Source organism: Brachyistius frenatus, unplaced genomic scaffold (genome assembly GCF_029030835.1).
Source record: "Brachyistius frenatus isolate BFR_SWC_R1_liver_20210118 unplaced genomic scaffold, ASM2903083v1 Contig_11, whole genome shotgun sequence".
Classification (NCBI taxonomy): Eukaryota; Metazoa; Chordata; class Actinopteri; family Embiotocidae; genus Brachyistius; species Brachyistius frenatus.
Window position 1 is genome coordinate 6265191 of NW_027210610.1, and position 15595 is coordinate 6280785.

Genomic DNA, 15595 nt, shown 5'->3' on the forward strand with positions numbered 1-15595 from the left:
ACCTTTCTTCCCCTGCAATCGTCCGTGTTCCCACCTGACTTCGAGCTATATTTCTCGTATTAAGGTGACGTATACAAGTTTTTTTTGGAATAATTGTGGAGAGTTTTGGAGTCAAAGTCAGGTCTTTGTCATTTAATAACCCATCACCCCTCACGTAATCTCTCTTCGGGATGGTTATCCCTGCTCACCTGGATTCTGACGGGTTTCCCACTCACCTGTCCGATATCAGGCAGTAGGTCACAGCCATGAAAAGTAACACACCTGTTATTGTGCAACCTGTTACCCCTCTTTGTCTCACTAAGTACAATGATTAAGGTATCAGTCCTTGGCGTGACAAAAACAGAAGAGACAGCTTTGAGAGTATACATCACGGCCTCCCAGTTTCAGCATGCCCTTAGCCTTTACCTTGGACATAGGGGATAGTCCCAGCCCCCTCTGGTCATGCTCTTAGACAGGGAGTGTTCCTGCAGACAGTCTAGCCCCCCTCCTTCACCCATAAGATTAGGTAACATCATCTAGTGTTTGCTGACACCAAGGTAGCAGCCATGATCCCCACAGGGCCTCCTCCTCCGCCATATTCGGTTACATCTACCTAACAATGGAACCTGTCAAATAGACAAACACTAATATCTCTATATATTTGTGTCTTCTCACTGCTAAGTTCAAAACCATTCCCTAAACTCGTGAGATTCATAGAAACCATGCTTAAAGATGGGCTGGGTTATTGCTCTTTCAGTAACTATTCAATTAATGAATCCTTAATGGAGCCAGTTCTGTAAAAGTAATGGTTAACTCGATTTGTGACCAAACATGAACTTAAGCCTACTGGCCCTTTTTCCACCCTTGATGCTGATCAAATGTCATGCAGTTATTTTAGCTACTGGGAGGACTGAGGCCGAGGCTGGCCCTTCCTGAGCAAAAGGGAAACTTCCGAGAAATCCGATAAAAATCCAGAGTGTGGATCGCGTGCATCCAGCTAGCCCCACTTCCACGACCTCTTTTCCTTCAGCCACTCCTCACCAACCCCCAATCGATCTGCTTATCTCCTGAGATCAAAGGTTTGCACCACTGTTGTACATTTAGCCTCGGCTGGGTCCTCCCACATCATGTCTAAATATTAATGATAATAAAGTCTCACACCCATCCCTGTGTCAGGCAATTACAGCCAACATTGATCCTCAGCTCTCTGCTCCAATTAGAACTCCCCGCTCGTAATGCGTCCTGGCACATCAAAGGATAACAGCCATTGATCCACTCCTGGATCTTAACGTTTACTGTTAGGAGAGAGGGAGGAGGATGTGGCGTGGCAGACGGGGAAAGCAATATTCTGACTAGAGAAGAAGAGAGGAGCAAAGAAATCATTTTATCCAGCAAGTCAGGTAAAGGAAGCGCTGAAACTCAGAGGGTGAGGCATGGCAGAGGAGGCTCGATAATAACGGATATTCTGACAGTTCAGAAGGCAACCAGCATCCGGAACCCTGGAAAGACTCCTTCACAACTTTGCGGCTACACTAAACACTGAGAGCTCCTCACTCTTTTACCCGAACAAAGATGTTACTGGGCCAAACTATGAGGCGTGTTAGGAAAAAGCCAAATTTAATAAGTAAAGCTTATTATAGTTTCTGCAACTCATTGTAACTGACATCAAATTACCAAGGAACAATTGAAAAGTCAGTTTATAATAAGTTTAGATCATGGAAAGTAAATCTTACACAACTGCTAAACTTTTAGTATCATGCTACCTTCTAAATACCAATGACTGAACCACAACCAAACAAAAAGAGGAAAAAAAATAGGAATTTCTGACCAGGCTTATACAATACACGTCTCAGTGGGAAGCAAGAAAAGCTTCAGTGAAACATGAGTTATCATGTCACCTCCCACATGTATGTCTTTAGGCCAGCTATCCTTGACAACCGACCTTTCTAACATCATGAAGTTTGAGAAAAGCAAAATTTGCGAAATCAATGTACAGCGTGTAGAAATGGTTCATTATACCATTCTGCAGTAAAACACGCTGAGAGAAAGGGAATGGGTCAAATCCGACCCATTGAGTCAATAGACAGCGACACGTCACCATTAAACCAGGGACATTCCTCGCACAAATGAAGCTACACAATCCCACTGTTGACACCATTATTTGACAGGGCTTGTTGTTATGGTCTTTCGCTGCTAGACTGATGGCTCTGATAGTATTGGCCTCGGCCACGACCTCACAGCTGTCTTTGTCACTGAGCCGGAGGAAGGCTTGTCCATCGCTGTGGGCTACAATGATACTCTTCATGGCACCATAATACACTGACACACTGTGCAACTGGAATGCAACCCAGAGGTTTGTATACCTACAATTAATTGACCGACTGTGGCTGGCTTCTTGAGGATAAAGTTACAGGACAAAAAAGAAAAGAATAAGACTGGCACAACATAATGGCACAAGGTTAATTTACAACACTGTCGTAATAGTGCTGGCATCGGTTGTGAATCTTGAAATACTCACTGAATGACTATCAATACGTAGAGAGGGAACGTGGACTGTGGTCTTGACATGTTGAGGTTCAAGCAAAGGCAGAGGATGTTTACTATTTCCATGTATGAAGTAATATGTAGGGCCTCGTACAGAGTTAAATGAATGAAAAGTAAGTTAAAGCTAAAGTGCAGGACTTGTACATACACATGAATGTCCGTTACGTTCAAGCCCTTGCCAAACGAGTTCACACAATGCTGATGAAATCAACCACTGCCAGGTAAATCTCTCTGTATTTGACAGTATACAGAGTTTTTAATGTCCTGTAGGATATTCCAGAGCTGGCTACATGAATGCATGTTGGGCATGCTTTATGGGCTGGCTGAGCTGGTTAAATCACAGTTCAACGGTATTTTAACTTTAATGGGGATTTTTTTTTTTTTTTTTTAATTGTTCGGCTCTTCTAGACTTTCCAAATGTTTTCAGACCAAATGGATCAACTTCTGACAGTGTTTCACTCTCAGAGTTGTTTCACGGGAGACAGTTTATCCATCATTTTACAGCCACAACAGCACGTCTCAACAGAGTTTTTGTCATTATTCTCACAGGCAGAAGGGGGAGACAAAAGTTTTGCACAACAGTTTTAAGAATCTTTCAAAGTAAAAACAAAATTCTCAGATGTTCTATCACAATTTTTTTGTATTTAAATGCTAGCAGTCTACCGAGACATCTTGAAGGTCTCCAAAGTAATAAGCAATTTCCTAAATTTCCCTCGGGATCAATAACGTATCTTTCGGTCTTTATATCAGTTTATCCTTCTAAAAAGTCCGTAAGCTCTTAACACCTTAACCTTTCCTTTCAGTATTTGTTTGTGTATGATATTTTTCCCTCTTCTCAACCCACTGTCCTCTGTGGTATCCCTCACTATTATACGCTTTGCTAACATGGTGCTTTGCTTCAACTCTGTACCTCGGTTGCTACGATGTAATTAAAGATTGGTGAAATGAAACCGGTGTTTAGAAATGGTTTATGTCAAGTCTGTTCTCAAAAGCTATACCACAGGGGAACTTTTAGATGGAATGGGTGTGCATCTACGTCTTGTTAAATAAAATAGCGTCTTGGCCCGAAGACTCAGGCAAAACATCTAACCAACAGAGCCTCAGTGTGAGCCAAGTCAAAGGACGAAGGCTTCGTACAATAATAATGCAACGGTATCGGTAGGAAAACATTTGTTGCTGGCTGGAATATCAGGCTCCTCACATGTGTGTGATACTCGGTGATGCATTCAGGTCAGCTGAGGAGAATGAGGGGATTGGCGGGCTCCACAAACAGGCTGGGAAAGTGACACCAGGATGCTAGGCCAAGACATCAATGTCCTCACAACTTCCCTTTAACAGTGAAGCAATGTTAGCCCTGGCGCCATCAGAATATGGGGTGGGGGTTAAAGTTTACACGATGGCTGACAGGATGTACGCATGTGACCCAGCAAACACTTAGAAAATAAACAAAGTGGCTCTAAATTTTCAAAGGCTGTGGTTATCAGAGCTTTACGTGATAGTTTAGAGAGAAATGGTTATTTGTGTAGACGTTATGGCCTGTATCTATCAGGCTAAGAGTCGGCCCCAATGCAGTCGCTGAGATGCCTTTTGTTCAAATCAGCTAAATATTAGACTAAAGTCATTAAAGTGCTTTCCCAAAGTAAATATTGGAACTGACAAATATTTGCATATTTATTGATTGCATGTTTTTCAATGAAGGCTTTTTTTTTTTTTTTTTTTTTTAAATCATTTTCAGAAATTAAACCAGATTATAGAATTTTTTTGGGGGGAAAACTGTCGGACACAAATTATTTTTCAAAGCAGAGGGTTTTTATCTGTTTTTGACCATATGTGAGAGGCAATCTTTAACAAGTTGTTGTGTTGAAATGGTACTTCTGGCTACACACAGGCACAAAAGCCAACTTCAACTTAGTCTATATTAATTTAGTAAATTCAGAGGATTTAAAAAAAAAATTTTTTTTACTGTTGCTGGTAGTTTAGGAAATTATGATGAAAATACCACTTAAAAGTACCTAGCGACTTGGTGGGTCAGCATTTTTCATCTTCACAGGCCCAAAATAATTTTGGCAGATGCGAGATGAGCAACTGAACTTTTGAACTGTGGATGCAAAGTGTATGTATGTATGTGTGTGTGTAAATATAAGTCATTGTGTATTACATTACAGAGGTACCTCGAAATGGAGTAATACAAATAAAGTTGTCATTAGTTATAAATCCAGGCTTGTGTTACTGTCCACAAAAAAGCGTTGGCTGCCAAAAGAAGGAAAGAAATGTTTTTTATATTTAGATCATAGATATTTGCTAACTTTTCCATGCTATTCTGTGAGACAGATCGCGTTGGGATGATGTTGACCTTCGAGGTGCAAACTGAGATCCCTGTCGCCACAGAGACGTGAAGATTGTGGTATGAGCGGGGAAGTCTTCTCTACAGCTGGCAGCAGGCCTGGCCTTGCACCGAGGTGCTCAGCCAACAGCTCCTCTCCTCTGTCACACCCCCCTCCTCCACCTCTTCCTCTGCAGCCTCCTGGATGCCAGTCTGCCTGGCTGGTGTGGTCCAAACAAGACCCAGCCATTGGGCCAAAGGGGCAATGGAATGGCTGCCAGCTGGGCCAGCACTTCACGGCCGAGCACCACTCTCCAAACAAACAGTGAAATGGGCCACAAGCCACGGGCAACATGGAACCTGTCATTACCAGCCGTGCATGGCTGGTTCACTCCCCAAAACCCAAGACGGGCCAAGTGTACTGCACTTGACTCTAGCAAATTTCTCAGCCAGGGTTTGTCATAAGAGAATCCCTTCTTGGAGTTATGCCAGACCTTCATCATTTCAAGGTATATGTGTCTATTTACCGCTTGCAAATTATGTTGACTTTAATAGTCAACACTTTTTGAACAAATAATGGGAATAATTTATTTTAAAGGTGTGTTGACACAAAAGGGACAAAATTGAGAGTGGAAAGACAATGTCTGCCAAAAAGTCTCTTGGATTAACTGCATACCGTCTAATTATACAACATCTAGAAAACTTCCGATGGTCCACGGGCTAAAATGGGACTCTATGGGCATTGGGCCTCACTGGGGTTTTATTCACTGATCAAGGTTCTACAGGCTTTTGTGGCATAAGTGTGTTTGTCCTGAACAGTTTTGGCTACAACATACGATGCTTTGAGGAATCCGTCGAGGAAGAAACGGCGCTTCGACATCAGTACATAATCTGTCTGTCTGGAAGGGCTGTAACGATTTAAAGTCCAAGAATCGCCTTCACTGGAATGCACCACTGGGACAAAGTCATCCAGGAAAAGATTAATGAACAAAACAACCCGTGTCACAAACTGAATCTCTCATGTACTCTACACTGAGAGAAATATTGTTTCAGTGGGTCTAGAGCCATAATTCAATCGTCTGCCTCCACACGAAAGCGTACAACACATCTCTGTGGTCATGTCTGAGTCACAGCCAAAACCTGTTAATTAAAATAACTAGGTTTTGTCTCTGTCACATGCACTACCTCAGACATCGCTGACATTTTGTTACAGATTTTCATTTTTCAAATATAATAACAGTGACAAAGACAGGTCGTGGCTAACATGCTGAGTATATGGAGCATCGACTTAAAGAAACTGAGCCAGAGGGTCCCACTATTCAGTTTGGAAAATGATATTTGAATAAAACAAGGAAAGTAAACTGCACAGTGTTCTGACATTGAAACATGAATTAAATTGTAAGGATCTAGAGACCTACTACAAATAAGTTGAGGAACGTTTTATTGTTTTTGATATTTACTTAGGATATAAACTGTGTTATTTTGAAGCTTAACAAAGTCTAGATGTCACGGAATTTACTAGTAAGTAATTAGAAATCAAATATATCTTGTTAAGTTTTGCTGCTGCATGATCCAAGAAATATTTATCCTAATTTTACAACTCACTCAGCACCTCTAAGGCTCTGCTGAGTCCAGTCACAGGGTAGTGAGGCTGTGGATAAGAGATAACAACAGTAGCTGCATACCACTCTTTCACCATGATCTGAATTACTTTCACAGAGCTTTTACTACAGTTTGCTAGCATTGCATGGCGGACATTCAGTCTACGAGTTGTTGCAGCTGTGGTGAGTATAACTCATATTTTGAATTGGGTCAACAATTACTTCCCTCATGATACCATAAAAACTGAGAAAGCACTACAGAATTTCAAGAGATTATAGAGTATTTTCCTCTTTTGGGTGGTTATTTGAATGCAGTTAAGTATAATGCTTCAAAAAGTGAGGAGGAATGTCACAGTTTACTACTACTGACTGGTGAAAGTATTGAGCAGAATTACAATGACACGATGACTCAAGAACAAAAGGGCACAATTTCACTTTGCACTTTGTCATCTCTTCTTTTGTTGTATTTTTTTCCCTATCTGAGATGGTTGTATACTGTCAGCAGCGAATCACACCAATTTTCATATGACAAAAGAAAGAATTCTAGAAAGATTGAGACTGAATTTTTGTGCAATAGCAGAATGCATTGTGAGATTGGACTTGGCAAATAAGATAGTTTCAAAGCTTTGTTTTTCTACAGTACTTGTCAAAACTGTTGTGTTTTACACATCACGGAATGCCCTTCACAGCAAGCACCACCAAACCAAAGTAAGGGATGGGCGGGGTCCGTCCTTTTGCCTTCCAGCCTTTGGGATACATGCAACATAACTTCTATTTTTGTGTTTAATATAAAAGCACTCGAGGTTAGATGTCTGTTGCTTAGAAAAGGGACCAATGTGCTGTTGAAGTATTTTGACGGGAGTTCCTGATGCCTACAAATTCCTCGCCTTGCAACCTTTTCACTTCCTTGAAAAAAAAAAAAAAAAAAAGTGGTCCTTTTTTTTTGTTTTGCCCACTGTGATAAAGGGGATCTTTTATGCCATCAACAACATGGCAACAATGTACTCCCTTTGTTTCATTGCACCATCCTGGGGGGCTGTTAGGATGAGATACAGACATACAGAGGCACAGTAAATGATTGATGGGTTTAGAAGAAAATATTAAGACAAAAAAAAGACTCAAAATTCAACATTTGTAAATATTTCAAGCTCTTGCACCCTGCCAAATACAGATCTGAGGGGTAACAACAATAACAGCAAAAACTATACTTAACCATCTATCCTGATGCAAACACAACCTTGACAACTGACTTATTTGGTTAGGACTATCTCTGTTTGCAAAAACTACACAAGACTAAAACAGCAGCCAGAAGCAATGTAGAACCTGGAGCCTCATTGGATATGCTTTCACTTCAGGTCATCAGCTGTAATAATATGAATAACGTAGTTCAAAACCACATGAAGCTGAAGTCATCCCCTCTCAAGAGTGTATGCAACTATATGTTTGTAGCCAACAACATGGACTGTGCAAAGACAGTGAGAGAAAGACTTAAATGAGAGCTGACAGGGAAGGTATGCACAGTGCAAGTGTTTGGGCAGGAGCCACTTCAACCTGGCAAGTAAGGCAGCCCAAGCGCAACTTATCAGGGCAAAGGGATTGCATGTCCTGGCATGGCTAAAGAGGGCATAGTGAATTACATGAGTGAGTGTAGTGCAAAGCTGTATGAAACAGAATAGCTCCCTTTTCCTCCTCGACACAAAAATTGGCATCTAGTGATGCAGTGGCATTCCACAAAATTCCAGGGAGCTGTTGCCTAGTACGCCCAGAAGTATCCACGCTGGCTTGCTGGGAGGGAACAGGAAGTCAAAGAAGAGACAATGTGATAGGTTCTAATTGCTTCAAAATGTCCTGAAGAAGGCCCCCTATTATCTATTTAAATCGGCTGATAATGGGAGGCTAGGAGGAGGAGATGGAGAAAGGGGGAGGTGGGTGAGAGGGGGTGCCTAGGCAGAGGGTGAAAGCTATCCTCTGCGCTGCTGTCGCCTCATTATTTTCCGTCTTGACGGACGCCCGCGCTCAACCCCTGGATGAATGGCCCTGTGCTGAATAAGTTATCGCCAGACACACAAAGGGAAGAGTGCGCTTCACAAACAACACAGCACTACTGCAAAGCATGAATCTCTTTTTCCTCTCCTTCTCAGTCCCCACCCCACCCCCACCCTCCACCCTTCCCCCCCTGCTCCCTCTAGACGAAAGGCAGGGCCTGCCACTGAGATCTCACCTGTAATTTCAACAGAAGCTCACAGTAGGTGGGAGAAAAACATAAGGGATATAATAAAATGAAAGGGAGGAAGGATACAGGCATCTATGTTTGCTGAAAAGATATATAGCTCCATTCCTCCATTTTGTTTCATCTGTCCTTTTTTGTTTGTGCGGCTCCTCAATAAAGACAGGGACCTCCTTTGGACATCATCTGAAGATGTCTGAGAGGATGTTGTTTTGTTCTTAAGACAAGGCCCACAGCATGATCATTGAAAAATGTTTTGGTTTCATCTGATGTTTATTTTGTTTATTTTTCTGTTGTTTGGACTGCTGGGGCTTGGCATATCAAATCAGGATCACCTCTGTATAATGCTCCCATGGGGGGATATGTGAGAGGATGGCTGCTAAATGGGAGCTTGAGGAATAATGGCAACAGGAAAACGGTCCTTTCCCAGACGATTATGGCGACGATGCAGGAACTCGACAGCAGCCGATTCCTCTCCCTTGCTATCACTCAAAAGTAGAAGTGGAACTTTTGGACAGGAGAGCCTCTTTCCCCTCTGACGGGGAAATCAGAGGGTGCCGTGGCCCGACAGGCGCTCGACGGCAGATCAAACAGGGCGGGTACCCTTGGAGTGACACCTGGAGCCACTTCAAGGGATGAGAGCGCCACTGATCTCCAGTCATCTCGTCAGAACGACAGTCTGTCAGGGTTAAAGGAGGGGAAAAAAGAAGCTCTATCAGCTAGGACGGTATGAGCGAGGTCGAACGAAGCATCACCTCAATGTCGAGGCAGGCTGACCCCGGTGCATTTGGAGAAATGATGGCGCAAAGACAGTTTTTTTTTGTTGGAATACTGGAGATCAGGACTGATGCCCACTTTTGAGAATCGTAAGAGCTAACTGTGCAGAAATAAATAAAAAAAAAACAGACTCACTCAAGATACGTCTTTAGCTTTTGCTTGGGGTTTGGTCGCATTTGCCATCAACTCTGGCATTTTTACATGATTTGGTTAAAAAGAAAAAGAATTTCGCTCCCATCACATGTGGAATAACTCGGTTTCAACTATGCCATGGCCTATCAAAAAAACAGAAGCCCACTATGGGCTGGATAATAGAAAGAGGGAGATATGTAGGGAGAAAAAGGGGGCTTTGGCAGCCAGTTAAGCGAGTCAATCCTCAACAGACAAATGCATCCCTTATATAAAACAACAACACGTCTTTGCCCTTGTCAACAACCCCTTCCTCTACAGCCCAGGCTTGTGTGTGCCTTTTTCTTACTGAGAAAAAAAAAAACTAAACAAAAAAAAAAACGTCCCATCAGCACTCTCTAATGGGCGAGGTGTGGGAAGAGAGGAAAAAGACAGAGATGAAGCAGGAGGGAGAGCGAGAGAGAGAGGTGGCAGTGGTGCTTGTTTGGCTCAGGAGCAGCGAGTAATGAGGCTGAGGCGCACCCTGTCATTGTCCCAGCAGCAGCCTGTAGCCACAGACACACACATACAGACACACAGGAATAATAAAAAGTATCGCCTCTCTCAAAACAAGACACTTACCCAACATTCAGCACCTAAAGAGTCAAATAACTTGATAGAAATTAAAATGCAGTTTAACATCAAAATGTTATGCAGTCTTATCAAAAGTACCCCCTCAATATTAGACAACCTGTTGTTAGACACTGAAATCTTTACGCACAGTGTGTGTAAAATCTCGTAACTTCTATTCAGTCATGATTCTCAATATGTTTCTCCAAAGCATGAGTGTGAAGTCAAGGTAAGAGTCTCCTGATTCCCTTCATCATGTCGAAGAACATGGATTCAGAAAACAACACAGACAGCTGTTCTGCACATACTGTAACTGGTGATTTGCTTTATCACACCGACCCCTGTGGCTACGCGGATGCGTCAAGAGTACATCTGCTGTTAGAAACCTGTGGTTGGTTTTCTTACTAAAGCAGATGGCAGTAGTACTAATACTGAAATGGCCCACAAAGCCTTGCACTGGTAGGGCCCTTCCAGTACTATTTCCATCAGGAAGGACTACTAACACCAAATATCTCCCTAAAGTATGCGAACATGTTATCCTGAGTCCTCTGAACATACCCAACAACAGCTGCGTTCCCACGTGATGTATGTATAAAGTTTATCTCAGGGTTGCGTTAGGGGCACATGTGATTCATGCTTTGGCACTTTGCTCCTTTGCCAGAATAAAAACCACATACTGGACATTAAAAAAAAACACACAGAATGCTTTCCTGGAGGGAGCAGAAAAGGCCAGGGATAGGACTGACCCAGGGGGATGCAGCAATATGTGGGGAACAGGGGGTTGGAGTGGGGCGGTAATGATGTCAGGCTGAACAAATTGCAAAGCAAAGGGAATGTGTTTAAATGGAGTACATGGAATTATCGTGGCAGCAACATAGAGAGGAGATCAGAGAGAGCGCGATCCACTGGGAGCGATCTGCCACTCTCGGGACAAAAAACACGAACCTCGGCTATGGCTACTGTGATGAGTTCAGCTGTAATACAAAGTGAAATAGAATATAAAATAGGGCAAACATGTCTTACACAATAGACATGAAATATACTCCAGTACTCTGCTGAATGTGAGTAAGTAGGATTGTAAATGCCACATTTGATGGTATATGACATGGTGGCAGAAAGCCTGGCACAGTGTCACTCTTCCATTCACTCCTGACCCCCCCCCCCCACACACACACACACTGTAATGAAGATTTTCCTCTGCTTTTTTTTTTTCCCAACACAAATAAATAAAAACAGGAAAAGGGAAGGAAGAGCTCTTTCAGTATCAATTAAAGAAATCAAACCTATTTGTTCAACTTCATAACAAGACTTCAAGCGGGCCCCAAGACTCAGATCCCACCACAGCTCCCTGGTAGAGTTGAATTCCATTAATTATGTGACCTACATATCCCAGTAGTTAATATTCCAGACAGATGGATACGGAGAGAGAGTATGTATTTGCCAATAATAAAGGCGAGAGGCAAAACTTACAGATCATACAAAATAAAAAGTTCCTCTCACCAGATGCTTTTTCTGGAGCCATGCACTTTGGTCTTGGCTCGTGATATTGTTCATAAGTTGGTTTATTGGGCACAGCAAACAAGGACAAAACTTTCCAGTTGACAAAGCAGGAAGAAAATCTTTGATTTTCCTACAGGCAAGGATGCATTGTAAATATTCTCCTGCCATTTAGTTATATGAATGGGTTTCATATCAATGTCAGAGGAGCTTCGGTATGGCAGGACATATTAAGACGGCACGTGAAGTCACAGCTCTAACAGTGCTGCTGCATTAGCCTGTGAGCTAGTGTATCATATTCCACCCCAGCTTATGGGCTGATCTCTTAATCAGTGTCCAGAGTGTGCATGAGTCTTCTTCTGAAGGCTGAGGCTCTGTCCATCCTGCCTGCCCGTCGCTACTGCCAGTCCCATCCATGAATATGGAGCTGTTCTGTGGCTGGGAGCTTGCTTATGTTTTCTGTCTGATATCTAGGCCCCATTCCCATTTCAAAGGAAGGTCCACCCGGGGCCTTGACTTTTTGATCTGCCTGGCGACTGAGTCGACCACCTGCATGTGGGATCAGCTGCCAGTGAGAGCAGACAACCCCTCTGCTTCAAAATATACATCCTCCCCCCCTTCTTTTCCGTCCTCCCTTCACTGCTTCATTGCTCCTCACTGTGCCCCCTCCTTCCGTGAAGCTGCCAGCAGCCCCAATGGTCCTAACTGGGTCTGGAGCAGCATCCCATTCCCAACTGTTCTGACCATGGTGGGTGAGATGCTTGAGATGTTCAGTATAGCAGCAGGAAGGATCTTGCTGCAGCCAGAAGACCATTTTGTATTTATGAGAAGCCATAGTGTCAATGCACCGCGGAAACTGCAGAGGCCTTATCAAAAGGTCTGTGGCCTTTCTAATCAGGAATATTGATCCACACAGTGAGTTTTAACCCCTCCCCATGCTTATGTGCGCCACATATCGATCAAGAGCCATCAAAATGTGGAGTAAGTAAATATGAATAGATGACATGAGACAGTGTCTACAGTTGTGAGACTAGTTAAAAGCCCATGACACAACCAATTAACAGCACCTATAACAGTGTTTTATACTAATTACCCTCATTGGCAGTGATGGGTTTCACAGTCAGACATTTGTAACAGCTTATTCTCAAACAAAGCAACAGTTATTTGCGATGTGTGTTTTTCAGAATGGTTCTAGCAATAAGTGATATCCACAGAGTCTTTAAGTTAATTGGCTTTCTTGACCCGTGACAGCTAGCTTAATGAGTGTCTAATTGTTTCCCAGCTGGGGTGATAGCCACCAGACCATAAAGAGACTTCAAGAAGAGGTGCGAGTTTAAAGGGAACCACACCAGAAATGTAAAAGGAAACCCTTTATCCCATTGATCAGGACAAATCCCTCCACTTACATCTGGGTCTATTTGTCTGGCATGGATCAGAGCCAAAATGACTGGTCATAATCAACTTTAAACTGCTGCTGTATTTATTTATTTGCTCACTAATACAGCTCAATAGTAAAAAAGAAAAGAAAAAAGAAGTTCTGTATCTAATTAATGTGCCTCATCAATTGTCCAAACAAAATAGCGTCTTTCAAATTTCACTAATTGCTGCATTCAAACAAATGGGAACAAACAAAAGCTGGAATATTCATCAACCTGCATGAGTATCTGCGTCCACCATTTGTGTCGCAAGTGCAGAGATCCTAACACACACCAGCAAAGGTTTTCTTCACTCACCTATTTGTAGAAGCCCTTTACACACTGCACTACTTCTGCAGCTGTTACAAACAAGTGGAGAATGACAAAGCAACCACCATCCAACTCCGAGACCAACTCCAATTGCTCTAACTTCACAAACAAATACACAATTCATCAAAAATGCAGAGAACCGGTAGGGGGTAGGTGGAGGGGCGGGGATAATAAAACGAAAGGGGAAATGAGGACACATTTCCTAAAAAGGGGGCGATGGGAAATACATATCATTTAACTATCCTAGATTTCATTTTGGCTCTCAGATATGCATCTCTGCTTATAAATTAACTTCAGATTTAATATTTCCAGCCAACAGCCTTGAAGGAAAAACAAAACAAAACACTTTGTTATATATATGTATATTCAAACAAAACTGAAAGAAGAAAGTGTTAAAGAAAGGTGGGTGAGTGTGTGTGTGTGTGTGTGTGTGTGTTGTGGTGCTCCCATCAAGCAGAAAGGCAGGCAGTAGTCGAAGAGACTCGCAGCCGGGGCCCGCTTTGGAAAGCTCTCATAAATCCTGATTTGAGCGAGGCGCTAACCAGAGGAGCTAAGGCACATCAAGAGGGGGGGGGGGGGGGGGAGAGAGGGGAGTAAAGAGCAGGAGTGGGTGGGGTGGCAGCATGCCTCTTAAAATGCTACGTCTGATTAAGTCTTCCCATTAGGTGACAGCTGAACTTTAACATTAATATGATAATATTGAAATAAGTGCGTGTTATTTACTTCAGCACCAGAGGGGGTGGAGGGAAGAAGAGAAGAAGGAGGAGGGAATGATGAATGATTTCTGGACAGCTTGGGTGACATGCCAGGCGAGTTGACCCCCCCCCACCCACCGCACCCTCCCCGCTCGATCCCCATCCTCCTTCTCCCATAATCAGACTTGACAAAATGGAGACATATGCAGAAATATTGGTTACAGTCGGCGTCACAGCCCTTCTCAGGCCTTCCCTCCCAGTATCTGCCGGCCGCCCTGCGAGCCGCCCTCCAAATTGTCTATGGGCACTGAAGCATCTATTTCAATTGGCACTTCCTTCCTGCCACAGGATTTTACATTTAGTCTGTGTCATTTACATATTACTCTTAATCAAAATCCACAGCAGGCGACAAGGAGAGGGGAGGGAAAAAAAAACAAGAGGGAGCAAGAAACAAAACCGTGGCGTCACGGTTCAGGGGTAAGCACACAGCCACTTTATGAAATGGAGATGTGACAAGACATTACGGTGTGTGTGTGTGTGTGTGTGTGTGTGTGTGTGTGTGTGTGTGTGTGTGTGTGTGTGTGTGTGTGTGGTGGCCGTGTGCATGTGTGTGTTTGTGTGTATTAGGAGGCGGGCGCATGAGATAATGCAAGGCCTATTGAAATATTTGTGTTTGAATGCTTGTGTTTGTGTGATTGTTGGGGGCTGTCTTGTGCCTGAACTAGTGAACAAGAGAGACAAAGGCTGCAAGTTGGATATGGTTGTAAGTGCATTTTGTGAAATACAAAGGCAAAGAGAAGAAAAGAGTGAGAGACATGTACAGAGCGCACTTGTCTTTTCCAGCCTTGTTCTCCTAGATGCAGTACGGGGCTACTCTTCTCCGAGTCTACCCAAGAACATAGAACCAATACTATGACAGCCACTCACACTGTTTGTTTGTCGTAAACTACAATGGTGACAAATCAGAATTATTATAAGTCAGAGGAAATGTGGTTCCTTGAAATTGTATGAGTTAACACTGCACAAAGAGTATTTAAAATCACATTTAATAACAGTTCACATTCTGAGGTAGTAATTTGAGATATTATCCAAATAAAATTCAACTTAATTGGACAAAAACAACTGGTCATAATTTAAGTGATCACAAGTGATGGATTGCATCATGTTATGAACTGCAATTTTCACTTTAACATGTCAAAGTTTTTTTTTTTTTTTTTTTTTACTTCATTCATCCACGAGCTCACCGCACTGTTAAAGCACAATGCATTCAAAGAGGTGCAGAAACAGAGTCCCTACCTGCTGCTTACCTTCTCAGCATGCCGGTAAGGATGCGAGAACTCTTCCCCAGGTTGGCGTCTGTTTCTCTCAGCTGGGTGGAGAGAGAAGTGGTAAAAGACAGGATTTAGTTCCCTTTCTAAACAAACAAGTCGGCAATTCTATCAAACATCGTCTATGAACAAACCGAGATG

At 42.8% G+C, this 15595-nt stretch overlaps 1 protein-coding gene across 5 annotated transcripts in view; it reads right to left on the reverse strand.

Annotated features, from left to right (window-relative positions):
- The window catches only part of vti1a (vesicle transport through interaction with t-SNAREs 1A), a 150025-nt gene that overhangs the window by 54139 nt on the left and 80291 nt on the right, over positions 1 to 15595 (reverse strand). For 3 of the 5 annotated variants that reach the window (XR_011310640.1, XM_069691830.1, XM_069691829.1), the window contains one exon: positions 15434 to 15495. Coding sequence is in view for 4 of the 5 variants with exons in the window: in XM_069691830.1 (XP_069547931.1) it covers positions 15434 to 15495 (62 nt within the window). In the remaining variant the exon portion in view is untranslated. Of the gene's footprint in view, positions 1 to 15422; positions 15496 to 15595 lie in introns of all 5 variants that reach the window. The other 2 variants (XM_069691832.1, XM_069691831.1) reach the window with 1 other exon arrangement.